A 27,941-nucleotide genomic window follows, 5' to 3' on the forward strand; every position below is an offset into this window, starting at 1 on the left:
ACTCTTCATTCCTACCTTATATATTTTCTTATCATATTGAGGTGGTTTTAATTGATATTACTTAACCACCGTTAAATAAGGAGTGGCAAAGACGACCCAGGTAGATGGGTGGCCCATTTATTACTGTCATTATTTTTAGAAAAATTATATTGTCTATTTTGGTCACCTCTGTATGTAAAAATAATTTATAGAGTACGCAAAAATAATTCTGGAAATTGAGGTTAATTTGCTTGTGCCGCCCTTTTTGAGTTTTTTAACGGTTATAATGAGGAGTTAGAGGTATTTCTACATTACAATAAAATGACGATTTTCAAGCAGGTTGATGGATAATCGTTTGACGATGTCGGGAGGGCGACCCAAATATACTCGATCAATTTACTAGAGCCGCTCTTTTTTTGAGAAATTACTTTTATTGCCACCTACATTGGCCACAATTTTCGAAAAAGAACATTTGGTGAAATGGTCGCCCATTTACTTGTGCCGCTCTTTTTTTTTCATTAAAAAGGTTTTTGACATTTATTACGCCACGACTCAAGAGCCCAAGGCGCTTTCGTGTCCGATTGCGTACCATCAGAGCGCGCCCCCGCTAATCGGGCGATTTTGCGTTGTCCGAACGAGGCCCATTAGCCAACTTTCGAAACTTCAAACTTTTGAAACGTTCAAAGCGCGCGTTTTGCCATTCTATATAGACGTCTCTCTCTCCTCCCGATCGTACATATATTTTTTAACCTAACCTTTCGCAGTGGGCATGTTATGCAGGTGGGCCGAAACGAGCCGATGCAGCCCGACCCGACCCGAGCTTTACTCCGGACCGGTCTTAGGCGACTCGATACGCTACGTGTTTTGTAATTTCGTTCGCAAGCGTTTTAGCGTCAGACGGTGCCACGAACGTTCCGTTCGCGAGTCAAAGTCGAGTTCGTATCTTTCAGTGTGTTGTAGTTCGCTGTATTCGATTCATACGTAAAACAGAGAGTGCTGTTCTCGAATGCAATGTTGCCGTTGCGCGCAACCATGGACGTTGCGAATTAACCATGTGGTGTGAAACTCAGGTGAGACTAGAAAACATTGTTAGATAAAGTTTTTGGTTGTATCGGTGGGTGATCCGTTATGGATTGCTCTGCGGAGGAATGAGTGCGAGGGTTGTCATAGTAGAATTTGATAATTTTCAGTCAGAAATGTGTGCATGCGGTTTTGTTTGGAAACAACCGTGTGCAATCAAATAAATTTATTCGCGGTGGACCAGTGGAGGCGTGCGGAGCGGCGCGCGCTACGCAGGGGGCGTGACGAGTGCCGCTCTCTTTGGTCCACTGTAGGATTGTATTGCTTTGGACCACTTTAAGAAAATATGTATTTTTTTATTTTAAAACTACCCGATTTTGGTACATGTAATTAAAGTATTGATACATTTCATGTAACGGTCTTCGTTATTACCTAACTCACATCCTGGTGACAAATGTTATGACTGATTTTCTTGGGTATGTCTGATGAGGTCACACTTTGGCCTATCAGCTTTCCAGACTTAATGCGCATTGGTTACTGGGAACTAAGGCTAAGAAATGAAGTCAGAAGGCCTTACTGACCTCCTAATTTCAAGTTACTTCTGATCAGTCCCGTTACTTTTGTTTGGCGGTAAGACCAGGGTTTATCAAATCTTGCTGACTGACCAAAAATATCTGCTAAATGTGCAGCTGAGTTTTGCATGACCACACCGTGCTCAAGGCTTACATCCGCTTGATTTTTTGATTAAATTTACTGCCTCGAATTTAAATTCACAGCGCTCTATTGCGGGAGCCCCTCCTGGCGGTCAGATTTAGCGCCCTTTGACTACCATTTTTGCAGATTGAAATCCTGGTAATGCCACTAACAGTGGCGGATTCTAACTCTGCATCTACCACTGACTGTAAGTTAAGATTCTCTGTAACTTGAAAGACATGCATTTGATATTAATATAAACAGGGGCGTAGAGTGCACAATTCTCATTCAGTGCGGATCAGCAAAAAAAAACAAAAAAAGAAAAAGAAACTAAAAAATTCTTGGATCTTAAAAACTGTAATACGCCAACGATATTTAGAGACGCATATGCTGAGTGCTGTAAAAGTAATTTACAACATGAAAACTTAGCATTTAAATAGCATAAAAATAAGAGCGTGCGTGGCGCATTTTATAGTTAAGTAGCAAAAAAGTTTAAATGAAAAAATATTTTGCTGGGAATCAGAACATTGTGGTACGCCAATGTCTTACTGTTTATTAAACGCTCTAACAGTTCTCTAAAATTTTAAAAACAAGTATTCGAATCCAATGAAACAGGGGCGTCCAGCTTGCTCGTACAACTTATGTATGTGGGTACTTATGTCCTTAATGATCTCATTGGTTAATAACCAAAAATTTTGGAGATTGAGGCTCGCAACAAACCTCCGGGTCATTCCGCTCGGCGGGGAAGTTGAGGGTTCCCCTGTATACCGCGTGTTACGCCCACCGTTGCTATGACGACCCACCAACGCAACGCGGCCTTATGAGAGCGCGCCTTATACTCCCCTCTCTGTCGAATCGATAAATTAACGTTTTGTTATAATGTCCGTGCGTGTACCTGGACTAATTCCCCCCACACCCCCCTTCAACTCAATCCATAGGGAATTCGCATCATTAATTATTAATCACACAATTTTTTTGGGAAGGCCCCCCTAATGACCAGATTTGAGCTGCGTGATTTGATCAGATTTATCTCCTTATGACCGGAATTTATTAACCACGTGTTCTGCGGACAAATTTTTCCAGTCTGGATAATTGGACAGCCTCCAGGACCACCGGATTTAACTTCTCTCGGAATCCCACGAATGTAATTGTGACTACAGAGAGTTCTCTATTTTTAAGCGTATTTTTCGGTTCAAAAATAGATTCCGGGACAACCGTATTTAACCAGGGCCCTGGCGAAATTTGAATAGGATTACGGTCTTAATAATGGGAGATAAGGAAGCCGTAGTACGGCAAGGCCGTTTTGAATGGGGCCCCTGAAAAGGAAGAATTATGTGTGTATACGCGACCGCAGGCCAACGAGAGTGGAGCAATAAAGTCGCTCTTTAAATGGACGACGTTCCGGGTCAAAAATGCGATGTCGCTTAATTGCAAACGCGCGTGCCGCACGTCAAGTTCAATGTCGCACGCGTTTTTCGCTCGTTTCCCTGAAAAATCATCGCCTCGATGATTGTCTGCCGATATGTGACCGTGTGACGCAATCTTATGGTAATGAGTCGCATTGTTATTCGCGTATGTAATAGTAGCTAATGTTCATTCATTCGAGAAAGAGAGATAGATAGGCGAACACTTACCCGGACAATTTGTCCGGTATTCACCTGTCTTGGATTATTCAAATTCAAGTGCCCCTCGATGTGCAAGCGTAGCCAAGAGTAGATTTAAAACATACAAGTGAACGACAAGTGTAGCATTCTTGTGCGCTATCATCTGGAAATCCCTTACATGATACATACATGAAAAAATTGGATTTTCAAGTCAACTGTAACATACTTGCCCCGTCATAGTTGAACATTTTTTCATAATAAAATCCAACAGTATGGAAAAAGTAATGGTTCTGTTGGTCTTCATTTGTAACATTCTTGTGCACTAACGATGCATGACAGTTGAAAGTTGAAGTTAATGATAGATGACGTTTGACTGGAAGTCGATATTATCAGTTTAACTGTTACTTTACTTATGGCATCTGCTCCTGTGGGGCACTGCTGCTGATTAAGTATTTTTTAAGTTAATTGGCCAAAAACCTTAAGTTGACGCTTGACATTTTTGATTTGAAACAAGGTTGGTTATCTGGTTATATCTCAATTCTAGGAGTCCTTAATGGATGGTTTTTGTTACTCTAAAACAAATAAATACAGTTCATAATACTCTGGGCCATGCCCCACCTACTCCGAACAGAGTTCTGGCTGCTCAAACTCTACTTTGGCAACATTAATAAAGTTCGCTTTTCACGAAACGATTCACTTGAACCTTAATAAACTGAGCTCAGTTTTAGTTACGTCGAGACTAGTTCTAACTACCCCGAAACGTTTAACTCTTACACTCTTCGCACGTGTCGGTTAATAAGAAAGAATAAACGACACCTAAGTGTAAACGAACTGCACCGGACATAGTTTTAACTATCTCGATCACAATTCTAATTGTCCCGACGGCTCTAATCACTGTACTCTTCGCACGTGTCGCTTAATAAGCGCAAACAAACGACACCTGAGTATATACGAAGCGCCGGTGACCTGCTTAATACAGTATTTAAAAAGAGCACTTGACGCCCCCATAAAGGACGACAATTTAAACCGGCGCTTAGTGACGTAACAAACATAAACAACGAGCTCGCCGACAATTTATTATATTCCATTATGAATGGGAAATAAAAGATTGCGGGTTAGTCGGCATAAAAGTGCTTTTGTGTGCGGATGTGTCGGACAAGGCGAGAGATTATCGCGGTCATCAACAAGTCGATCGATAGCGCCAGCCTTGGTTGGGATAGGTTATTAGAGCTGATACAATTAATCGAAAAATCACGAAGTGAGTGATGTTCGAAAGCGACGCTCACACTACCTGAGAGAGGAGTGACGTCAGGAGTTATACAAAGTTTTTTCCGTCGTTCGGAAACTGGGTCAGGCGGCAAGAAAGTTTAATCTCCATCTTGAGCCCCCGAGGCGTATTATTGTTCACTGCATGGTCTGGCGAGACGGCGAAAAGGGCAATAGTTCTACACCGAAGTCGGTCCTTAATAACGCCGCGAAACAGGCAGGAAGAGAAGTTTTATCGGATTCGCGGAGGTCCCTGACCCAAATAGAAACGTCACCGGCATATATGAATTGAGAATATGTATGTGTGCACTCGAGACGTCATCGCTTAGGAGAGATGAGCGGAGCTATCGATCTTTTTTTTCTTGCCTGCGACGAAAAGCGAAAGGTCTGATCGATACTGGAGCGGAGGAGCAACAGCCTAATTGTATTTGCACGGGGATTAGTCTAGAGGCAAACATTCCCCCGACGTTCATGCAATTATTGACACGGGCACTGTCACTGCTGCAGCTCACGGCAATGTTTGCCTTTAATAACCCGTCTGTTTGGATGGATGTTACCTTTGTACCCCATTCCCCCCTTCCGGGACTCTAATTGCTTGAAATTAATTGGGAAAAGCTCGAACCTGCATAGGAATGAACGGACAGCTCTGACAATTGTCAAATCGAAATCCTCTATTTAAGGCTGCTGAAGAGGGCAGTTCGACTCATGTAGTACGTCCCTACACTTTCTGAAGTCGTGAAATATCTAAACAAGCAGCTCTCAGAGCGGTTTCAATGGGGAAGTCCCTCTTTTAAGATGTAAAGAAGTTTAGCACAACTTTTAGGCTCTAGATAACAAGAAATAAAGTCATTATATGTTAACCTGTTCTCAGAGTAACCAGAATACTTGGAACTAACGGAACTAACCCTTTCAATGAGGACAAATATTCAGTATTTCACGTGGTAAAATAAAAAAAGTTTGTTTGATTTTTTAAAACTTTGATGTAACTAGAGCAGCATTTGCAATGAAAAAATCCCTACTGACTGCTTTTGTTCAAAATAGGTATTTTAAAAATTAAAAACTAGCAATTACTACACTTTACAGACAGCAACAGTGGCTTAGTTGACTGTACTTGGTTTGGATTCAGGTAACGGTACGAAAAATATATATCTCCTTTACTGATGTACAGAAGTGTCTTGCTTTGAATCCTGTTCTCAGTGATTGTACGTAAAGGCTATTTTGATATAAATCTACCGGACCTAATTCAGGTCATCTTGAAAGTCTTATTGCGTTTTCTATTAATGGTTAAGTTGATTACAACAGAAAACCTCGATATTACAATTTAGTCAATGCGTCTCAAAACTAGCCGAAGAGCACGTTCTTCAATCTATTTTTCCATTATTGTCTACGTTGTTTACAATAACATAAAGCATGTCTAATCGCCAGTAAACAAATGAGTTCAAATGAACTATAAAATGTTTACCTAATGTGGAAATGGAATCCGGTTATAGTTGAGGTTCTCCGACCTATTTTCCCATTGTTTACGTTGTTTATACCCCCTGAAAGTGTTTCTAAGCGGAGGTAAAAATTAGTTCAGTGGGACCCAAATCTGGTCATCTCCGAGTCCCCCGACCTTTCCCTTTAGTATTTACGTTATCTACTCCAACGAAAAAGTGCATTTAATCGGCGATAAATAAAAGAGTGCGACAAATTACCATTAAGAACCGATTTTATTGGCCATTAATTATCTTCGGAGAATACACCTGGGGGCCGGGATGAATGAACCGATCTAGTGCCGTCATTAATATAAATCTTGATTGCCTTAAACGATTGGCCGTTTCGTGACTGATAGAGACACGTCGTTTGCCGTCTTCGGCGGTACATTTCGGAATGTAGTTTACGAGTGGAGACGTCGTTAAGAAGCCCCGGCCGTCGTTGCATCCATTCATGAATGAATGAAGTTCACTCTCGATTTCGAGCGTCAATATTTATGCGGCGGCATTTCACATAAAAACGTGCGTACATAAAATGCAACTCCGCCAGTTCCGTTTCACTCCGAGCAACCGCTCTCTCGCTGTTCCCGCAATTTGCATTTTCATTTGTTCGACATACATTCCGATACACTAGGATTTAGAGCAAAATTGCTTAGCACATCCCTACTAAAAGCTCTCGTTCAAATTAAACGTGCGAAGCATCTAATTCGTAGCACTTGCCTACTAATCCCTATCCTTCAAATTAGGTGTTTTCAAACTATCATGACCTACTCAATGTGCATTTTCATTGAAAGCTGTCCGAACCCTTGATTTCCCGTTGATAGACGGAATAGAGAGGCCTAATTGGATTAGACCCAACGTGAACCTGGGTCTAGCCCAATTTTGGCTCTGGTGAGGCGTTTTGTTTGCTATAGCTCTTGCTATTCAAAGTTTATCGGAACGTCCTTGAGCGTAAAAGAAAAAGGGTCACGACGCAGTAGTTTCAAAGTCAAAGTGATAACTCACTTGTTGCGATCGGGCGATAGCATCTCGTCTGGCCGCGTCAAGGGAATCCAATAACCCATTAAAAAACGACGGCGGCGAGACCGTCCGTCATTACCGAGAAAACTTAAAATAAGGGAGAAACCAGAAAGAAGTGCAGAGGCGCACCGACTTTTTTCTCTCCCTCCTTTTCCACTAGGCGCAGTCTTAGTCCGCTACTGACCCCAATGAAAAAAAGGGACTAGAATGGCCGCACTAGCAATCCCATCTCGGGGGGCTCATGCGAAACCAAAGCGCCGATTTTGATGGGAACGTGGCCGGTCTTAATCTTTGCGTAATCGAAAGTGAACTCCATTCACGACTTCCGAGACGTCTTGCCTTTTATGCGATCCCGCTGTGACATCATATTAAGGGAGTTTGAATGGGTTTTACACACGAGCGACGCTGTTGTGGGTATTTGCGGTATCTCGTTAAGGGACCACTCAATCTCGTAGCTCAAACTACTCGAAACGCACAACGGAAACCCCCATTTCGGGGATTTTAACATTAGTGCAGGCGGAGCTGCAGAGGTGCTGTTGCAAGTCAAGCTTGGTTCCTTTTCTTTGAAATATGTAACGGAAACTACTTGCTTTGGGATTTTTGAAAATCGCCTAATCTAGCAGCGAGCAAGAAGGCTGGAATCGCTAACGACGTTTGGTTCTTTCCGCTCTACAACTACACTAGAAGTCGCTGTATTGAGGAGTTTTCGGGAACAGTCTTTTCCAAACGTCGAATTTGGTAACTCGAACCACGTTGGAATTTCCGTTCGAAAGTAGAGTTGGTTTTACTAAGGTGGGCAGAAGTTTCTCTTATGCAAAAGCGATAAATTAGGATTGTCTGCATTATCGACCTTCACTTTGATAAGGTGCATGTCTTCCCGTATCGATTTTCCCATCAGCTGTGCCTCAAGGCAATAAATCATCATACTCGACGTAGGCAATCCGACAAAAGATTTCGGAAGACACCTTTCGCCTATTTATAAACCACTTAAATCGTTGTTTGCCGAGCATCCCGGCACGCGACGCATTAATATACTTTATTGTCTGTTATGAATGGGAAGTGGAGAAGCATAAAAATACGATTATGTGTGTTTACAAATTGAATAATGGCTTTTAAAAAGATGACATATCAACAAGTCAGCCAACGCGAGCCTCGTTGAGATAGGTAACGGCTTCCATGTGAAACCGATTATTAATTATGACCTAGTAATAGTATTTTTATGTAAATACGCCGAGATAAATATTTCATTGTTTGTGCCACCGACTGTGTTTACATGTTTAATTGGCCGCGTCCGACGCGTGCCCGTAAAAATTATTGTAATCGCTTTAATCGTTCAAACGGTTGCGTCATTCATCGATATGCTTTTTCACTTCCATATTAAGTGGCGCTTGAATTACATCAAACAGTGTCGTAGTTCGTACAGAGGTTTCATGTCCTCAAGCCATCGATAGACAACACTCTTAGCAGAGCGTAAGCAGATGTCGAAGTTCTAGACTAGAACGTCAAACTTGCAATATAGGGAACTTCAAATGTTGGACCGAATTAGAGCATGAGGAATGCTTGATGCTTCGCCTGTAATACTTCGCACTCGTCAAGGAATCGATCACCAACGACATTCTTAGCAGGGAGTAAACAGAGTAAAATAGGGATTGGATGGAGCATCCAGAAAGGCAATATTGACGAGAAACGCCGAAGTTGTAATTTTGGGGCTTTTAATTGTTGCGAGGAGATTACTTCGCGGATGCTCCAGCATCTGCTCCTTTCGAATCAAAATATGTAGTAATTAGGGGTTTTCGTTTTGTAAACGAAACATAATTATATTGCTTACTTTAGTAGAGATGTCATTCGTCGTTGAAGGTGAAAATAACATCTTTAAAGCAAACTGTAAGCTATTAAGAGAGTCGATACGCTAATGCCATCCCTAACAGGGAGTAAACAGATTTGCGATTGAATCACATATATATCTTCGTTATATTATACATAACCTCTATTCAATCCTACCATATATTGATTTATTATAACTTCCTAGCGTCTCGATTTCCTATGAACAATTTGAGCAGTTTGCTCGTGGATTACCTGGAATGTGCCATTCCACTACACGTATGCTTGACGAGAGGTCCATTGCATCCCTCCAAGTCGTTGATGAACGGCTAGCCGCACCCCCTCTGTTCATGACCACAGCTACACTCCAAATTCTCTGCTGGACACCAGACGATTTAATTAGGTTACGGTGAAAATTCCTTTCCCTAGTTTCCTGACAGCTAAAGATTTTCAAAACTGTCCGTGGTTCGTGTGATATCTACTTGTCGAGTCATATGTCAAATATAGCAATTAGCGATCCTCACTTATCACGACATTCTATAGAAATAAAAATCGATATGAGAACAACCTCCCTACTAGAGAGTAGCGGAATAGATTTGAGGTCAATATTAAAAAAAGTAATCTTTCTCTCTGTAGAACTTTTCTCTGCTCTTAATAGAAAATCATCTGGCCTCCCTAAATTACACAGGGAGAAACTTTAGCCGTTCCTGGCCAAACTAAAACAAGAGATCCAAATATTGTATCTCCCTTTATAGTCTATATCCTCCTTTATAGTCCCAAAGCTGAGATGGTGGCGGTCTGACCGCAGATCATATTTCTTTGTGTAGGATCTTGAATCCATAATGATGCAGTTGGCTCAGGTCAGGTCGGACGTTGGCAGCGACCGAGGAACGAGGAATGACCATCGCATTCCTAGAAGAGGAAGAAGAAGAGGATGCGGATTTTAAATTTCATCGACTAGAGATGTGCGTCATTATCGACAAGACTTCTCGGGTGTCGTTCGTACTTCCCAAAGTTCGATGCGCCACTGTACAACAATATCAATAAATAATTTCACTTTCGTTCGCTTTCGACGCCGAAAATAATAAATAAAACCCGTTTTTTACGTGCATCGCGCGAGGGCTCGGCCCGCTTATTGTTTTTTAATTGTGATTCCCTCTCGACCGATTTGTTTTATTGATGGCTTTTTAACTCGGTCAATGTCGATTAAGCCTTTTCACAGCGACGTCACGACTGCCGCACTTTACACACACAACACTCGTTAAAAGTTAATGACGTTATTACGTGTTTACACTTGATCGGGACGACTGCAAATCATCGGGGGGGTTGCCAAATCGCAGAATCAGGTCAGGGAGACCCTTTCCTCCGTTTATTAGGTATTTGTGGGGATTCCTTCCGTTTGCCGCCGGGGTCAACGGACCCGGTTTCATTTACCTGGCAGTTAGGCCTCGTTTTTACTGCTCTAATAGTCGAAAAGGTCGGGATATCGACCGCCTGATAAGCAGGACTTGATCCTGTGCTTGCAGCGAGCAAAATTCATTAAATTGATGTTTGATTGATGACAGAAGTATTTACAAAAAAAGAAGAAGAAGAAGAAACATTTTTAGGCGTTTTCGCAATTACTTTCCAGACAGTACCGATTCCGTAGGCGATAACATCGGCACGCAACGATTCGATTTAGGCTCAGGAGGCGCATCACATGTGACATAAAAATATGATCGCGTCGTTGGGTCAGGTTAGTGCCGCAGCCGCCAAAGAGATCCCCCCCCGGTGATTGATGGTTTGTTGTTTTATGTGGTTTTCGCGCGGTCGATCTAGTTATTGCCGGGTCACGGCCGATATTGTTTCTCCCCCTCCGGACGGCGGCTAATTGATTATTTACGTCTGGGAGATAAACAGGTGTCGGAACGTCTAATTGCTCTGCATTCTTGGCACCGATTTGGCGAGGAAGCGCCGTCCGGCGTGTGTATTTCCTTTTCCGTGCGGGAAATAGATAAATCACCGGTGATTAAGCGGTCGCGTTTGTTTTAGCGCCAGCGACATTCTCTGATTATTTCAGTGGTTTGGGATGATTTAGAGTGGAGATATTGCATACGTCTCAAGTGTGAGGTCGGTGATTTGCAAACGCCATTATTGCACCTTTGGCAATGACGCACAATATGCGGTACTCCACATGCTGCGTTGCCTGCAGCCTGCTTGCAGCCTACCTGCATTGAGCTCTGACGGAAAATCAAACTCGTCCCCTGGTAACCGAAAAATTACGTTGAACGAGGGTATCTGAAATTCGTCCGGTATAGTCAGGTACCTTCACGTGATAGTGACAAGAACATAAGGCGTCTATCCCGCGTACCTGGACATCGCTGAGGGAGTTTAAGTCGCTAATGACTAAGCTTTGAGAGATGAAAGAAGAGAAAACGCCATTCGATCAGATACACCTTAGTTCCTTCCTGACGAGGCTGAAATGTCGAGACAAGTTGAATGACGCAATCTGAACTTACTATTCAAAGACGCGTTAGCGACCAGAACATCGGGACTCAATTTCCTGCTCCTTAGCTGTGATGAGAAGGTATAACCAAAGGGACAATCCTGACCCCACTAAACGGTGGAGGACCGGACTCATCTCTAATACCGGCAGGGGGAACGCCGGGCCTCGACACCATACTTTCGTAAAAAGTTCAATACCCGTGACAAAAAAACTCTTAAATGGCAGCATATTGCGGTTTTGAGGTTTTATAGCAAGAAAAACAACCAGCTCAGCAAGTAGCAGGGCTGTTCGCCTGATCATCTAACCTCGGTGAAAGAAAACGCTGACTCTCGGGTCGAAGAATGATGACCCGCAGATGTTGACCTGTGATAGACCCAACTTGTCCTTATGGTGGACTCACCCATAACAAAGAAAAATTTTCTGGGATCTGTTCAACTCTGCCCTGGATTTGGCAACTTACCATGACGAGAAAGCAGGATCAACCTCCAGCGGTAGAGAAGATATCTTCAGGTCTTCATTCCATAATGCTGAGCTTTAATAGAAGAATCTATATCAGAAGCCCAAAATTTGGTACTCGTCACACTTTACATTTATAATATTTTACATAAAGAAGGATATATTTCGTTGTATACGTTTAGAAGAAGACAAATGCAGAAACCATCCCCTAGAAATTCACATAGAACCTCGGGTCTAAATCTCACACTTCTGGTCTTGAAGAGGAGGTTTTGTTTCGATAAACAGGCGTTGGATTTTTTCTCTTTAAGTGTTAAGGATGTATAGTAAGAAAAAGGTTTTCCAGTATCGTTACCGGAATATCATGGAAACTTTAATGAGAAAACTTAGACCAGGGACCCAAAACTTCACGCTTCTCACGCTTTACTATTACAAGATTCAACATACAGAAAAAGACTGTTTCTTCGCCACAGTCCCAGAGCTGGGAGCACGGCAAAACAGCAGAATTATCCTACGAAGGTAGAAAATAAATCTTCAGGCCTAAACTTTTATCAGAAAAAGGTGGAACAGCGAGCCAAAACTTCGCGCTGATCAGTTTTTCTTTACTGCTACAAGATTAGATAGAAAGAAACATATTTTCCGATCCGCCCGCCTCTGTGTTAGGCGTGGAAGCCGAGGATTGCGGCAAACCAGATTCATCCCTTAGAACAACACAAAAAAATTCAGACCTGAACTTCGTACTCCTGAGTCTTAGTGAGTAGGTCCTAACCAAAGAAACAAAACGTTAGACTTTTTCTTTTTTACGATCTCATGATTCTGCACAAGAAAAGTATTTTCCGGTCTCTCGCCTGCGATGGAGCCCCAACACCTTGACCCCATTTAAACTATCGAAACTCCCATCCGTTAATCAACAAGTTCTCTCCCTTGCCGCACACCTTTACACACATACACACAAAGTTTCATTCAACAGTTCCCGGTTAGTCGAGCGAGGGTAATAATAAGGCGTTGCATGTGGGGATGCACTTGTCGGCACCGAAGAATGTAAACAAACACCTCGGGCGAAATTAGGTACGTGACAAAAGGGCACCTGTATGAATGGGATTTCCCCGTTAGTTTGGCGACAGTGGATTGGTTGTGACATCGGCCCGGTGTGGGCCAACCGAAATTAAAGTCGCATTACATTAGGAAATTCCCCGAGTTGAAATGCAACTGGGACAAGGCCGTTGTCTTTGTGCGTAGCAGAATAAGGCCATCTAGTGATCGCTCAGGGCGATACTCTTTCCTGAGATATCGAGTGAACGATAAACGTCAATTTCACGGCCTATTTTTAGGCTTCTAGCGAAATAATAATAATAATAATAACGAATACGAAGTAAACAAGTGGTTCGAAAACGTTTCTCCTCGCCTTATTGTGAACGGTTACGAGCCAAGAAACTCGACGTTGTTTGTTTTGCCGTGAGAGCGCGCATACGGCCATGGCGCTGCGCGCAGAGCATACCGAAACGAGCGAAACTCGACCTTACAGATCCCCCTTCGAGCGATAAGTTTAGACACGACGTTCGGCTGATTTCGGCCCACGTCGTTACCGGGGGACCTAAATCGGTACAGACCCGGACTTTTGTTAATATACATCCCACGCATGGAAAAGCATTAAAAAAATTGTTTTCGGAGTGATTAGCAGCTCTAAATACCCTAGAACATCTCTAATAGATTATATAACCTTAAATGATTCCGCTCGGAATTAATAATTAAATGAGAATCGAAACCTGAACGACCATTTCGTCAAGCATAACAAATATTTGCTTTCTGAGACATACGGATCGCGGATTTAGTACACATGAGCCTTATTTAATTGATTTTGCATAAATCACTATTACTCAGATCTGGTCGTTATGTTGGCCATCTCATCAAATTTGCCATTTTGACATCGCGTAGCCTCACTTAAAATCGGCCATCTTGAACTAGCCGCCAACATTTCAATTAAGGCTTCAGTTGGTAGAATAATCAAAATACCACCAGTTAGAAAATAACTTTTGGGACTTTCAAATTCCCTATCTAGTTCAGGTCATTGCCCTGCATTACTTCGGCCGTCTTCTAGCTTCACACTAATGATTATAGGGGCTTGCGATTACTATTGTCATGTTCATGTTACTCAACATACTCCGTCAGAAACTTTAGAGCCTTGAGCGCCGTTTACTTCGCTGGACAACACTTTCTCTAGTTCCTTATTAACTCTGAGAACTTTCCAGAGTGTGTAACCCGGTTCTTAGAGCAACCAAACATCTATATTCGACTTCTGACGAAATTTCCGTTAGGTCGCTCGAGTACCCAGAGCAGTACCATTGTTGAAAAGAGAAATCCAACGCCTAAGCTGGGTTTCCCGATAGTCGAGCGAAATAAAAAGCCCGCTGCGCTGCCTGTTAGATAGCCTTAATTCCGGCACGTCGGGCTTAATTCTCAACTATGCAACCGGCGTAACGGTACTCACTTGGCACGGCTCTCTCGTAAAAGCCCCGCAATGTCCAGATTGTCGCTAGTTAGAATTCCATCGATGCGAGATTGAATTGATGAGAGAAAGAGAGAGAATTGAGTATTTACTTTTCGTTTTTTTCTTGTTTCAGGTTAGTTAGACCTTTCTCGGAGAATGGGAGTGCGTAGGCGAGGGCAGGCACGTGAAGGCACTAAGGTATGATAACAACAGCACATCCCTAGTAATTCCATGAATTTTGCTTTGTCTAACCAAAGAACATCTCTATTGATCGTCCTTATTAAGGATGTTTCTGTTAGCACCTAGAACTATTCTAGTGCAGCGCGGATTGGTCGCTAAGGCCTAGATCCGGTAATCTTGCCGGTCATCCCCTGCGGGCGGCAAAAACTGCGGCTTCAAAAACAAAATCGACTCTCCCGTCATGTCGCCGCTCGAAAAAAGCGACTCCCTCCAAAAACCAGCAGAGTTCCACGTGAATCCACTGGGATAACTCCCCGAACACAATAACAGATAATTGCATTAAAACTGCCGCGATGCCACGTGCTTTTTTTGTTTCCATCTCCCCCCGTAGGTGGTGGGAGGGCGCTCCAAGTATTGATATGGCTCACAGAGCCCGCCCTCTCACGCAAGCGCTTTGCGACACTACCCTGCATGCGGCACGGTAAAGAGCTATTTTCGAAATTACCTCAAAAACAATGTTAAAAAACAACCTGCAGCTGAGTAAAAATGCGCTCTAAGCACTTGGAGGCGCGTTTGAAAGTGCCTGCTGCTAAATAGTAGGCGCTTTCAAATGTTTTGATTCTAGTATTCAAGTTGGAGGAATAGCAGGAAAAGGATGATTAACGCTAAAGAGTTTCACCTCTGACCTTCCAGCGAAATTCGAAAATAAAACCCTGCTCGGTTCGTTATCGCTCGCAAACCCCCAGCGCTCTGGGGGGTCCGTAAAGCCGCAACGAGGGTCGCAGGGGGAACGTCCTGAGTTCTCATTGGCCGGAAGTTCCCGCTCTCCTTTCCCCCCCTGATGACGCCGGCAAAAACAAACTACGACGCGCCGCTCGGGTTGCTACGTCGTTTTAATTTGGAATGTTCGGATCGACGGCGGCAGGAGTCCTCTCTTTTTAGCTGGCAGGGGTTGTTTTTTGCCGCGTAGTCTGTTTTTGCCCCCGCTCGACTCAGGGCCGGGCTCAGCCACTCTATGCCGAACCAGTAATCGCCGAACTGGTGTGAGCCCGATTCTGTTTCAAAACGAGACGAAGAGTAATACGGCGAACGTAAGGGGGATATATTTCGGGAGAGCGGGCGCCCCTCTCGAGAAAATTAATGGGGCCCCGCTCCCCCACGCGAAAGGGAGATGAGAAATTTAAACTTCGAAAAAGGATCACTTTGTTCGTGGCAGGGACGGTTGTATTCTGTTTGGGGCGCATTTAAATCTGACTGAAAGGGAAAGGAGTCGAGGTTTGCGACTTTTTCGACTCCCACTCCTATTTACATACGACATTTGTACATTCTTTTCACTTCTTTCTAAAGTTTCGAGTTTCGTAGGTCAGAGAAAGAGGTGTGTGGAGGAAGAGAGACGCAGTTTCGATGCAATTCCGCTAAGTAGCAGGTCTGTTAAGACGATTTCGGGATACATATCAGTGGGCTAGATGGGGTATTCTTATTAAATTTGTTCGCTCCCGCGCATTAGATGAGGTAGCGACTCAGCGATAGCATTACTGATCAATTTAAGTCACAATAACCCAATTTTATAATGAAATCACTTTGGGTTAGATCTGATGATTCTAAGGGAAAAATCGTTTTGTACAAACCGAGGCGATTTTTAGAACAGTCGCATTGGACTCAAATTGGTATCCTGACGGTTAAATATGTTATAAATTTATTCGCATATTTCATGAGACAACGACCTGGAGACTGCTTTTTGAAATTTAAGATTGCTACTGTCTTTTTCCAAGGTGGCCAAAATGACAGATTAAACTTCTATTTTAAGCAGATCTTGTCTCTTCGTAGTTAGGTATTTCCGTACCACTTTACGACCATTCTGGCTGTGAGGTTGTGCTTTAGCGGGCTCGCGCAAACGTGTTCTAAATTCGGCCGTATTACGACCCATTTACCCTGACAGTTCGAAAAATAACCGTCCATACATCCGTGCGACGAATTTTGCCAAACCAATGCGCCCCATAAATCGACCCTACCTCGGGGCGGCATTGCCGTCTCCTCCGCGCAACCCTTTCAACATTCTTCACAATTTTTCTAGGGACAGTTGGAGCCATTACCGCAACTGTCCGGATGGTCAATTGTCCACTACACGCACTGGCCATCTAGACTGGGTGCGTTTGATAGTTAGATATTTCGGAAGGCGAAGCGTGGCAACCTTGCAGTAGGGTCGAAAAACAAGGCAGCTATAGCGGCGGTGGCGTCAGCCCCGGTCGGAGTTCCGAGAAGGGTGGCGAGGTCGGTTGAACGGGCCCCTCTACAGAGGGGCCCGCCTGTCACCCTGGGGCCCGCGTTCATGTTACTAATCCTCGCCCTCTCTCTGACTGCCGGTTCAGGGACGGAGTGAAGGGCTCCGTCCCTAAACTTGCAGCTTTTTAACTGTCTTCGTCAGAATGTGAGGTTAAATCTGGCGATTGCCAAGGAGGTCCCTCGAAAAACTACCTGAGGGCCGTAATAGGAAGTCGGACCAGAAATATGGTCAGCAGATGCAACCCCAGGTAGAATATGAGGGTAGCTTGGGTTTTAGCACAGTTGTTTTAGTGCATTAGGCCCCGAGGGTATTAAAAGAAAATGTCATTTTGTTTGAGGATTTGGCGTTAGGAAGTCAAAAATCACGTAAACTAACGTTAGTCGGAGAAATCACTTGGACGTAAATCCAGTCATTCGGCTTCGACGGCCATTGAATTGAATCTCACAGAAATTTAACCTTTGAAGTATGAAAAGGAATTTATAGTCGCAGATTTGGTACACAGAGGACCAAATGGAGAAACGTTCCTTTTATTTTAGAAAAAATCATTATATCAGATGCTGTCATTCCGCCGGCCCTTTCATGAAATTTGGCATATTTCGCCCTTTCAGGCTTGTGAAAGGGTTTGGTTTCACATGTTTGGTTCACATAAGGCTTGTACCTTTGATTTGGGGAAAAGGTATCTTGCTCGCCATTCCAACAAATCAAATCTGACTCATATTTGTCTACATCAGGGGACAGAAATCACAAATTTCAGACACATGGTGTTGCTTTGGATTCGACAAAACCACTATGTTTGAGATTCAGTCTTTCTCCAAGATATTCGGTCAAATTTGTCCGTTTCGCCAATAACTTTCGTACTCATTTATATCGCACCTTATTAATCTTCACTGTTTCAACCCATAGTTACTCTATTTCCAGCCATTAAGAAAATGACTATGACCGAGCATTTGTTCACCTTAAGAAATAGGTTTCCCGAGTCCCACATTCATCCCTCTTACGTCCCCAAATGACTGATTACAACCTCTATTGCGTAATTACATTAAAGAGGGTACCTTTGGCTCAGTTTACACCGCAATAAATCTCAAAATACTTAAAATTGACTTTCGATACACAATCCTGAAGTGTCGAAATCGATTATCGTCCGTCTGTCTCGGTTGTACATCATAAATCTAGGATAAATAAACTGAAACGGGTCGATGTGCACTTGTTAATTGAAGAAAGAAACCCGAGACCTGCCCCACGGGCCGTGTACGGAATTTAAGCGCCACATGAATGGGCATACGCCGAAGGGCCCCATTATGCGGTAATAATGTTTGCGGTTGATCTTGAAATGGCTCGTTGATGACAAAAGTGACTTGAGACACCTCTTTAAGGCCCAAACGTCACTCAGGATTTCATGAGAAACGTGTTAAAAGAGGGCGAAATTGCCTTAGTTGATGTAGACTTTTCACTATGTTTTGTCCCACTCGGCTTTGCTCGCTCAGAATTTCGTCGGGAAACGGTGTTCAGTTCAAACTACAAAGACCCAAACTAACTTGCACTAACATGAATAAACGCGTATTCCAAATATTTTTTTATGGGTTCGCTCCGTTTAAAGTCATTGGAGTAGCCCTCTTTTCTCTATGCTTCCCAATTGTCGCGGGACTACTGATTCAACTTCTCGATTCTTGTTTTGTTACCTCAAATTTTTTGAAATTTTGAACTGTTCTTTTAATTTTTTTTTTTAGATCAGCGACAGAGGTGAATTGTTTTAGTGGTCATAAATTTTTAATCTGAAAAAGAGGAGGGCAAAGCAGCCCTCGCTCTTTCCCACAGCCCCATTTATCCCCATTAAATAAGATATTTTTGAGATTTTCCGCACCATTTTAAGTCGTCATTGTAAACGTCTATTTCCTTGAGAACCAGTGGCGTAGATTTAATAATCATAACTCGTCAAAACTCTAATAGTATTTAAATGGACACTGAATTCCAATCTGACCTCCCTCTCTTTGTCTCTTTTAGTTAACCTGTGGATTTTTTCAACTAAACATGAAATTTTAAGAGAATTTAAATTTAATTTTGAGAGCAAATTTCCTCGCCAATAATAATGGACAATCATCGAAGCTTATAATGAGGTCCCCCTCTTCTATGCCTCTATTTCTTTTTCAACTAAATCAGATTTCTTTGCGATTTTTAAATACTGTATAAATACTTCAATTTATTGAAAGTCAGTAGCGTAGTTCTTTTTAATGGGAATCGATTATAAATATATACTCTATGAATGGATTGCAGTAGGTGCCTCCCTCCCTTCCTCCCTCTATTACGCCTGTTATTCCACTCAAATGAGAATTTGTACAGATTTATACTAGTTATTTTATTGAAAACCAGGAGTGCACGTTACTTAATTTAATTACGAATTTATTGCAAGTAAATATACAAATTGTTGAATACCTGACGAGGGATAAGCATGAAAATACGCCCCCCTTGCTCCTCTTCTAATTATTTGCTTTTGATGATTCGCCTGAACTTTGAATACATGAAGGCTCTATGCTTTGAAAAATCAGTGGTGGATATTTTTTTGAACTGGAAAGTTCCTCTCTTTTTTCGCCTTAGCTTATTTAGGGTGCAAAAAAGCTTTTAAAGAAATAGGCCTTGAAACCCAACCTTCCAACTGTCGTAAATGGCACCACTTACAATATACTACGACCTTCCTTGTGAAGTTCTAAGGCAGGTAAGAACTTTAAGGACTTCGCTGTATTGCGCAGGGGCTCGCCTTCGAACCATTTCAGTGAACCCTTCGTAGGTTATTCGAATTCGTATTTTTGAATGTTGGTGTGATGTTTAGTGATGAAATATTTTTATGCCCGTACGCCGTCTTTACATGTCAAAATGTGTCTAGTGATTCGTGAGCCCCCTCATCTCTCTTTGGGCGCCACTGGCAGTACTGTAAGTACCTCAATTGTTTCCAAGCGAACCAAAGATATATATAGATAATTCGAAATTTTACACTATCACTACTGTAAAGTGTTACGACCAAGTGGCCTAGGAGTAAATTAAATAGAAAGCGCGCACTTATATAAAAGCAGAGAAAAAGATTATACGGCTCGTAACGAGCGGAGCTGAGGAACGCCGTTCACCAACCTCGCACACAACACCAACAATTTCTCTTTACTTTTTCATCTTTTTGCCCCCTTCGGGCGTGTTTTTGCCGTTGGATAACGCGCCACTGACTAGGGAGAATTAATGACAACCCGCACTGCATTGAAGGACTAAAGACTGAAAATCATTTTTACCAGAAAAAAAATGTTTAAGAGGCACGCCCTGGGTTTATTTAACCTATTGTCTTATTTATTATTTATTGTAGGTGAAAAAGGCTTTTTTCAATTCGACAATTTAAAATTCAATTTGTTTCATATTGGGGTGGGTAGTTTAGAGTGAAAAAACACACCTAGAACGAACGCCTCTGCCTTTTAATAAACATCTCAGAATTGCAGTTTAAAAATTGATTATTCAGAATCCCAGTGCTGTGTCAGCAAATAGTTTCGTGTCAAAAAAACTCAGAAGTACTTCCTTTAGACGCCTGTTATTACTAAACTATAAACCTGTGCCACTGCTTTTTTACTACATTTAATTGAATGTGCGTTTAGATACATTTCTCAAGTTATTTACGTGGAAGTGTTAATTTAAAAATTTTAAATTCGTAAAATTTTTGAAACAAGGAGTGAGTTTTCTAACTATTTTACTAATAATAAACCCTTATCGTCTTCAGCTGCCATGCCACTGTATATTTCCCCATTGAAATGAGAATTATATTGAATGTTAAGAACACATCAGAATTTAATTTTTCAGATGGCTCATTGGCATATCACCATTAATTTTCTAATTGCAATAGCCAGAAACCTAACTATTTTTTTATCAAACTCTTTGAAGTGTGTCGGACCCTACTGTTATTTTTTTGCGAAGGTGCATACCTTATCTTTCATTGTTAATACTTTAGCTTCAATACTGCAAAAATCCAGAGGCGAAATATTGTCAATTTCGAAGTAGTGATTTTTCAAACATTTTACAGGTTAAAGCTGGTAGTAGACATTTGCCACGCCACTGTCTATCTTTTCATTAAATTCAAAAACTTAATAATTGCAGGGCACTCATAAAGCTTTAATCCTGCAGGAAGGTCAGTGGTGTAGCAATAATTAATTTTTTGAGTTAAATTACCCAGAATGTAAACCAATCTCTTATAAGTGAACAGTTGTTGCTAATGATCATCTGATATTACACTGTTTAAAGATTTTTTAAAGGAAGTATTTATTTTATGTTTTAGTCTTAGTATTTTCGTTTATGAATCTGCAAGAAATCACGGACGTGTAAATGTTCACCTATAGAGTTTTCAAATTTTTGATAGGAAAAATTTCATTATCGTCTTTTCGTACACCACTGTCTTTATTAATTAAAAAAGCAAAACCAAATTTTCGCTATAAGCTAAAAATTCATAGAGCTTCCATCCTGCCGGGAATTCAGTAGTAGAACATGAATAATTTTTAGCTTAATTTATTAGTAATGTGAAAAATTATAAGGTGAGTTAGAGTTAAGCTCGAAAACGTTCGTGGCAAGCCACTGTGTTACAATTAAAGAAAGCGCACATTTTGCATATTGCTGCACTCGCTCATATCTATGGTTCGATAAAACCTCAGAGGCATACAATTATTAATTTCGGATAAGTGATTTTTCGAATATTATAGTTTTCCGAATACACAAGATGGTATCACTAATATTTACATCCTCGGGACGCCATTGCTGCAAAAGTTAAAGTAAACGCTTATTTTATATAATGCTGAGCACACTCATGCCTACAACTCCAAAAAGTAAAAATCCACAGCCGTACTATTGTTAATGTGGAAGTAATGAGCCTGAACTAACCTAGAAGTGATAGTTTTATGCAGGCAGTTTAATGTTGAAATCCCCGTCCGCCACTGATGCGTCATGTGTATGGGTTTAGGATGAAGACGTTAAGGCAAGATTGAAACATTTTTTTTAATAGTTGGCGTGTTGGTGTCAAAAATGTATTTTTATCGCTAATGCAAGCTACTGCTTTTTCTCTTGTAAAATAGACGGTAGTACCGTGCAGAGTCGCCAAAACGCCACTGCATTAAAAACTCGCAAGGTTGTTGTCGGTACTGTAGATAATAATAATTATAACGCTGCTGCCTCGACAAATAACATGTGACGTTGGAACAAATTGCCATCCAAAGTACCCTGAGTACTACTGGATGGTGCGCGCTCAAAACTCGGTACTATCCAACGTGAAAATTCCACTAAAACTTTCCAAATTGCCTAAAAAAGCTCATTACCTTTTTTTCTCTAGTGCTGGTGGTACTGCGGTACTGTCCGCGACTTACCATAGTGCTACCTTTTCAACCATAATTAAGCATTAATTGGCATTTTTTCCCTAAAATTTGGACTAATCTACGATAGCAAATTTGAAGGTTTCCAAAAAGAAATGTGGCAACACCACGCTGGCAACCTAAACGTGGCAACGCGGCATCACGGGGCCGGTTTTACTTGGTCGAAGGCCGATCGCCCGTTCGTTCGCTTGCCTGTGCTTGTGTCATGAGAAACTACGTCTCCTCAAGGTTATTTTCGACCATGGGACGTTTACAACACGAACGCGAGGCCGCGTTGCCAAGTGGCGGAGTCGCAAGAAATGCCACAACCGCTATATCATCGTTAAAAACATCCTGTTTCGAAATACGAGCGACAGCGCGTTAGAACCGCTTATTTTTGCCTTCGTTTAGCTTTGGCTGAGTGCCCTAGAACCGGCAAAAACATGAAAATAACATGAAGATATGTTACGCAATGGCTAACATCCTCTAAAGATAGCGCCAACAACCCTAAGTAAAGCTACCGGATTTTAGATTCCAATAATAGTAAAAACACTCGGACGGCTGGCACTGTTTAGTGAAAACACTGCTATCTCATCCCCTAATGCAGCTACCGACTTCTAGGTGGCGTCCTTAGGAGCAACAAAAAACTGGCTACTATTGCCCCCTAACGAGGGCAACCAAACCTCCTTCCCCTAGTACCTCTACCAGGTTTTAGAGGGCGAAAAATATCGCCCTATAAACCTGGCAACAGCGTCGTACTTTGCCTCGTTCGGCGGCAACTTATTTGTGCAATTAGAGAACGCAATAATTTACTACTGGCTCCTCTCGGCTGTCACATACATGGCCAAGACTACTCTGCCCATTGCCGGGGCATTATTAGTTGTAGGCAAATGAGTCTTATAATAACAGGTTGTCCGGCATCTCAGAGGGCAACCCGGACGAGATATTTCCTCTTAATAACTTAGCTACCATTACATTAACTTCGTAAGATGAATAATCATATAGCAAACTGACATGCGGACTTGGGATGCTTTTAACTGAGCGCTCCCTAGAGAGGTTAGAAACTCTAAAATAATGTACTTATCTCCTTTGCCACCGGTTTGTAGATGCGTGCTGGTAACGGTCAATCTGAAAAAGACAAAACCCCACTGATTAAGAGTGAAAGATGCCGCTAATTTTTGAACCTAATTTTGGAGTGTCCAAAAATCGCCAAAAAATGAAATTGTTATTTGCAACACCACCTGTAAGACAACTGCAAGGCCCCAATTTAAATTTTGTTCTCAGAAACTGAAGATTGCGTTGGGTTGCGAAGGATAACAGGAAGTACAATAAACTTCATTCTCGTTCTGTAAAACTGTTGGCGCTCTCTGTGGCACAACCAACTACCTATCTTGAATGCACCACTACACAGTTTCTGCTATTCTCACACAGATGGCGCCTGTGAAAATATAAATGAATTAATGTGATTTTATCGGAAATTGAACATTAAAATCGCTTTATTTTTCACGCGATGAGGCGTCATTTTTTTATGCATTGCGGAATCAATGCCATTTCAATTAATGCGATGAGAGGTCTTTTGCTTTTCATTTTTTAAGGGTGACTCACCTCAAGGAAACCAAAAAAATTGGGTTCTCAAAGAAATGCACTATCTTGAATTTAATCGAGCCTATTTCAGTCAACATAGAGGGCACTCTCTGTATTCCGTTTCTGGCTTTCAGTTTACTTAACTGTCGTGCAGATGGCGACATCTTTTAACACTACCTTCCTTATGAAATCGACTTTAGTAGTAATGGACGTTTCTTTTGTTTCAGAGTTGTGCCATGATGGGTTTGCAGGCTACCACCACAGCGGTTGTAACCGGAAAGCGTAAGTTCGAGTCCTTGGACGCCGAAGTCACCCCAAATGCGAAATCTTGTAAGTGGGAGTCATCCTCTTCCGCATCGACGAGCAGCGACGACTGCATCGCCCGCTTGAGGGCGGTGGCGGTGCCCGCGGCGGACGCCTGGCGGGCACCCACCCCCTCATTGGCTGCCTCGCTGCTTAGCGAGGACGAGTTTGACGACGACGAGTTCGAGGACGAGCTCAGTGACGACGAGAAGTGCGCCGGAATGGTGCCCCCCTTTGATCCCCCGAGATTTGCCACTCCTGTCCCTCAACAACCCTATGGGAGGTACGTTCGCTCCCCCTTTTGAGAATTATTCTTTTTTTTAACTGGAGACTTATTTTAGATACCAATCCCAAACTGACTATTGGCAGTACTACCAGCCTCCGCAGCAGCAAACAATCCGCTGCGAGGAGAACGGAAAGTCGTATCTGGAGCTAGGTGCTTCGCCCCAGGTGAAAACGCGTGTGCGTTGCTGCGATGGTAGGACACGATGGTGCCACGTGCCCTGCTACCGACAAAGAAGGCTGGCTGTGTTAAACCTCTCCATGTGTAAGCTGGCAAGGTACCGGCAATGCTCTGACCCTTCGCTGCGCAGGTCGGTGCTTATCTGCAACACTCTCAGGCGGCTGGAGCGGGAAATGGAGGCGGACCCGCCGGAACCCAGTTACCCCATGTTACCCGAGATGACTCCCCCCACGAGGCCATGTCCGGTCACGGAACCCAATAGCTACGAGCAAAGCTTGCGCGACATGGCCTGTTCCTCGGGCCGAGCTACCCCCTTTCCTAGCGCAGCCCCCGACACTGATTCGGGCTTGGGGGACGAAGACAGCGAGCTGGGAAGGCCGATCAATTGGAGCTCCGTGCTGAGTCTGACCAGTCAGAGTGACTTAGAGGCGATGAACAACAACGAGCTCTATGCGGAGCTCGGACTCAGCAATAACAGCGACGAGTGGAAGGAACCGTCCACGTCACGGACTGATTCGGTGAACGAGTGGGACGGATTCGTGCAGGTGTTAGTGGGCGGCACGTAGCAATAAGCACTCGGCGGTGCTCTGCTCTTCTACTCAGGTTGTGATCCGTAAGTTAAGTTAGGACTCTTTCGCCGATGCGCGAGCAAAGCTGCTCTTTTCAATTAAGGCGGTTGCGTTACTTTTGTGGGTACTTACTTCTCACCAACCAACGGAAATTTGATCTCGATCGCTCAATAATTAATTCTTATTTGGCGCAGCGTAGATGGCTTAAGAAGCGAGCCACTTCTGAATAGAGAGGACCCAAAAGTCTTGAAGGTTGACTGGCAGTAACCTTTCAATAAATATCAATTCACATGAATTCACTGTTGGGTGTGTGATAAACCAACAGTATAATTAGGGAAACTCCCTATATCATCTAATTAGCCAAGCTTTCGATAATTCAGTTTCCGTTACCAGTCGGTAGATGTCGCATATTGATACTAGAGACTAGCGACTAAACGGGAATTTTCCTTGTAAGTGGAAAGTCGTAACGTATTCTACCTGTTGGTGGTATTTGTGGAAAATCTTGAATTTCTCACAGAATTAAACTCAACATTTGCTTTTTTGCGGCTCCACTGATACCAGCTTTCTCTAGTAACTCTTCGGCATCGAGAGTTCTCCAGAATGAATGAAGATCTGGTTTGCATGAAGTGTGTTTCACAGGTGGCGCCAGTTAAAGTAGGAAAGCTTCCTTCTTTTTAACTACAAGCCAAACTTAACCTACAAATTTAATATGCTATCGCATTTCATATTTAAATTTTTTAAAATGATGAGTGTTTTAGGTTATGAGCATTCTTTCATAGACAGTGCCCGCTTAAAATTATTCCTATTACTCTGATTGCGCTAAAAATTACTCCACTACACTACTCACACGGGTTAACTTGGGATAATTCATATTAGCCAGAAAAGGGAAAGGGTTCTTTTGTAGATAGTACTAGCTACATTTCAAGGAGTCCTCCTCGGTCTCAGAGATCATCTTAATTTCTACATCTACATTTCTTTACTCTCGCGTTTAACTCCTCTACAATGGTCTGCAAATGTAGGTTGTCGGAGCTTCTTTTTAAATGGCGGCCACTAGAGTTCAAAGTTTCCGCCTAGCTCCAAGTGATGGCACTACACTCCTACCTTTGTCGCGCTGATTAATTTGAGTTAATACTGGGTTAATTCAGTTCAGATTAAAATGACTCTAGGTTAAGTTATTAGAGTTGTCTTTCATAGATGGCGTTAGCCTGATTTCTTAGCTGCTTTCCCGTTTTCAGAGGTGGCGCTCCTTCTGGAGCACTTCGTGCTCGCACTCAATTTCTATAAAACGCCCTGTTGCTCGGGCAACTACGAACCTGCTGAATTTTAAAGGGTCGTTCTCGGTTTCAGAGGTGGTGTCAAACCATCCTTTTACTACTGGTTACTCTTATTTCAAATGCAGTTAGTGGCACAGATGGCGCCATCTTCATTGCAGAGCTTCCGTCTCAATTTCTGAGAAGGCGCGCAATTCGAATTCTACGGCTTCTAACTGTCGCATTTCACTCTCATAAAATGTAAGAAATTGGGGTTGCAGGACTTAATTTGAGCTCTTTAAGGCTGAGGATAACCCAAAGAGGTCCCTTTGCTTAGGCTTTTGGGTCCACTCACCTCTCAAAATCCTCTCAAATGGTCTGTCGAACAAAATGGTGCTTAATTTCAATGACGTACCCTTTATTATACAAGACAAAGCTATTTTTTATACGCAATTAGAATATATACATTTTTCCCTGGAGGCAGATCTACGCTGCGTGGCTCAATGAACTTAGGCAAAAACCACTAATCGATGATATTAGCGCCACCCCGGCATTTATATCTACCTACCCTGTATATAGTTACTTGTGTAAATAGGCCTAGTGTACATAAGAGAGGATATAAGCGTAGATATAAGCGTATATGTTTGTACATAACTAAATAAACGTTACTATAACAAAACTGTTTTAAGAAATTATAATGTGAAATTTATAAGGTTTTTGGCGGTAAAGTAATGGATATTATTAAGGCCCAGCGAGCGGATCCTTGTCTTCAAACACTATAGCAAAGCAGTTCCTTGAACATTTAGTTTTTAGTCTCTTGAATTGATTACTACCTAACATAGCTCTTCGCTGGGTGACTTCTCTAGTCATCTTTGCCGCCCTCTGCCAAGAAGTCACGAGCCAGTATTAAGGTTTGATATAAAACTCCCTTTTGAAAGGAAAAAAAACACAAAAAACGACTCTTTTTGAACCGTCCCCAGTGACTTCTCGAATGAGGAAGGCGATAGAATAATGTCTAAGTGTAAACGCCATAATTCTCTTAGAGTTATTTCGATTTAGTGGAAGAAGAAGCCTTTAAGTTTCCTCCATAGCTCTTGCCTTGGTCTAAAGCAAAAATTCGTATGCATGTCGGTCAATTTAAGCCTAAATTCTAAGCTGGAACAGATAATAATATGAGGGCACAAATTAACTCTGTTAAGGCTTCAGTTCTGGCAAAAATGGCAATCACCAATAATTTTCAAAATATTCTAAAAAAGAGAGAGAAAACCAGCTTCAAAAAAGATATTTTTCGATAAAACTAAGGCTGCAATAAATACATTTTCGTTCGATTTAAGTTTGAGGCCCCTGCAGGGTGGGACTGCGCGCCTTGCAGGGGCCCCCCTCGGCAGCGATGCCGTGTTTGATCGTCCCACATCGACGTTTCGTCAATAATTACATTTACGTACAACACTCGGATGTGTGCAAATGAACATGTGATATCATGTAATATGTTAGGTGTTAAAAAATTAAATCGGTATATTATACATATTACCTCATTTATTGTTTTATATTTTTATGTTTTAATATATTGAATTAAACTTCAAAGTGTCTTGTTTCATTGTCCTGCTCGGGTAGATTTTTCAAGGGATAAGTGATACGTCAGTTCCT

The 27,941-nt window shown here is 42.3% G+C and overlaps 1 protein-coding gene across 3 annotated transcripts; it reads left to right on the plus strand.

Moving 5' to 3' along the window:
• Positions 1–570: 570 nt before the first annotated feature.
• tara (taranis) lies at positions 571–27,878 on the plus strand. Of its 3 annotated transcripts, XM_066393693.1 has the most exons (4): positions 571–1,049; positions 14,435–14,499; positions 23,937–24,295; positions 24,354–27,878. In XM_066393693.1, the coding sequence occupies exons 2-4, from the start codon at positions 14,458–14,460 to the stop codon at positions 25,039–25,041; spliced, it is 1,089 nt and encodes a 362-aa protein (XP_066249790.1). In that variant the 5' UTR covers positions 571–1,049; positions 14,435–14,457; the 3' UTR covers positions 25,042–27,878. The 3 variants fall into 3 exon arrangements, with proteins under 3 accessions (XP_066249790.1, XP_066249791.1, XP_066249788.1); XM_066393694.1 differs by lacking the exon at positions 14,435–14,499 and having other exon boundaries at positions 573–1,049; XM_066393691.1 differs by lacking the exons at positions 571–1,049; positions 14,435–14,499 and adding an exon at positions 19,583–19,690.
• The last annotated feature ends 63 nt before the right edge of the window (positions 27,879–27,941 follow it).

This window comes from Euwallacea similis, chromosome 9 (genome assembly GCF_039881205.1).
Source record: "Euwallacea similis isolate ESF13 chromosome 9, ESF131.1, whole genome shotgun sequence".
Classification (NCBI taxonomy): Eukaryota; Metazoa; Arthropoda; class Insecta; order Coleoptera; family Curculionidae; genus Euwallacea; species Euwallacea similis.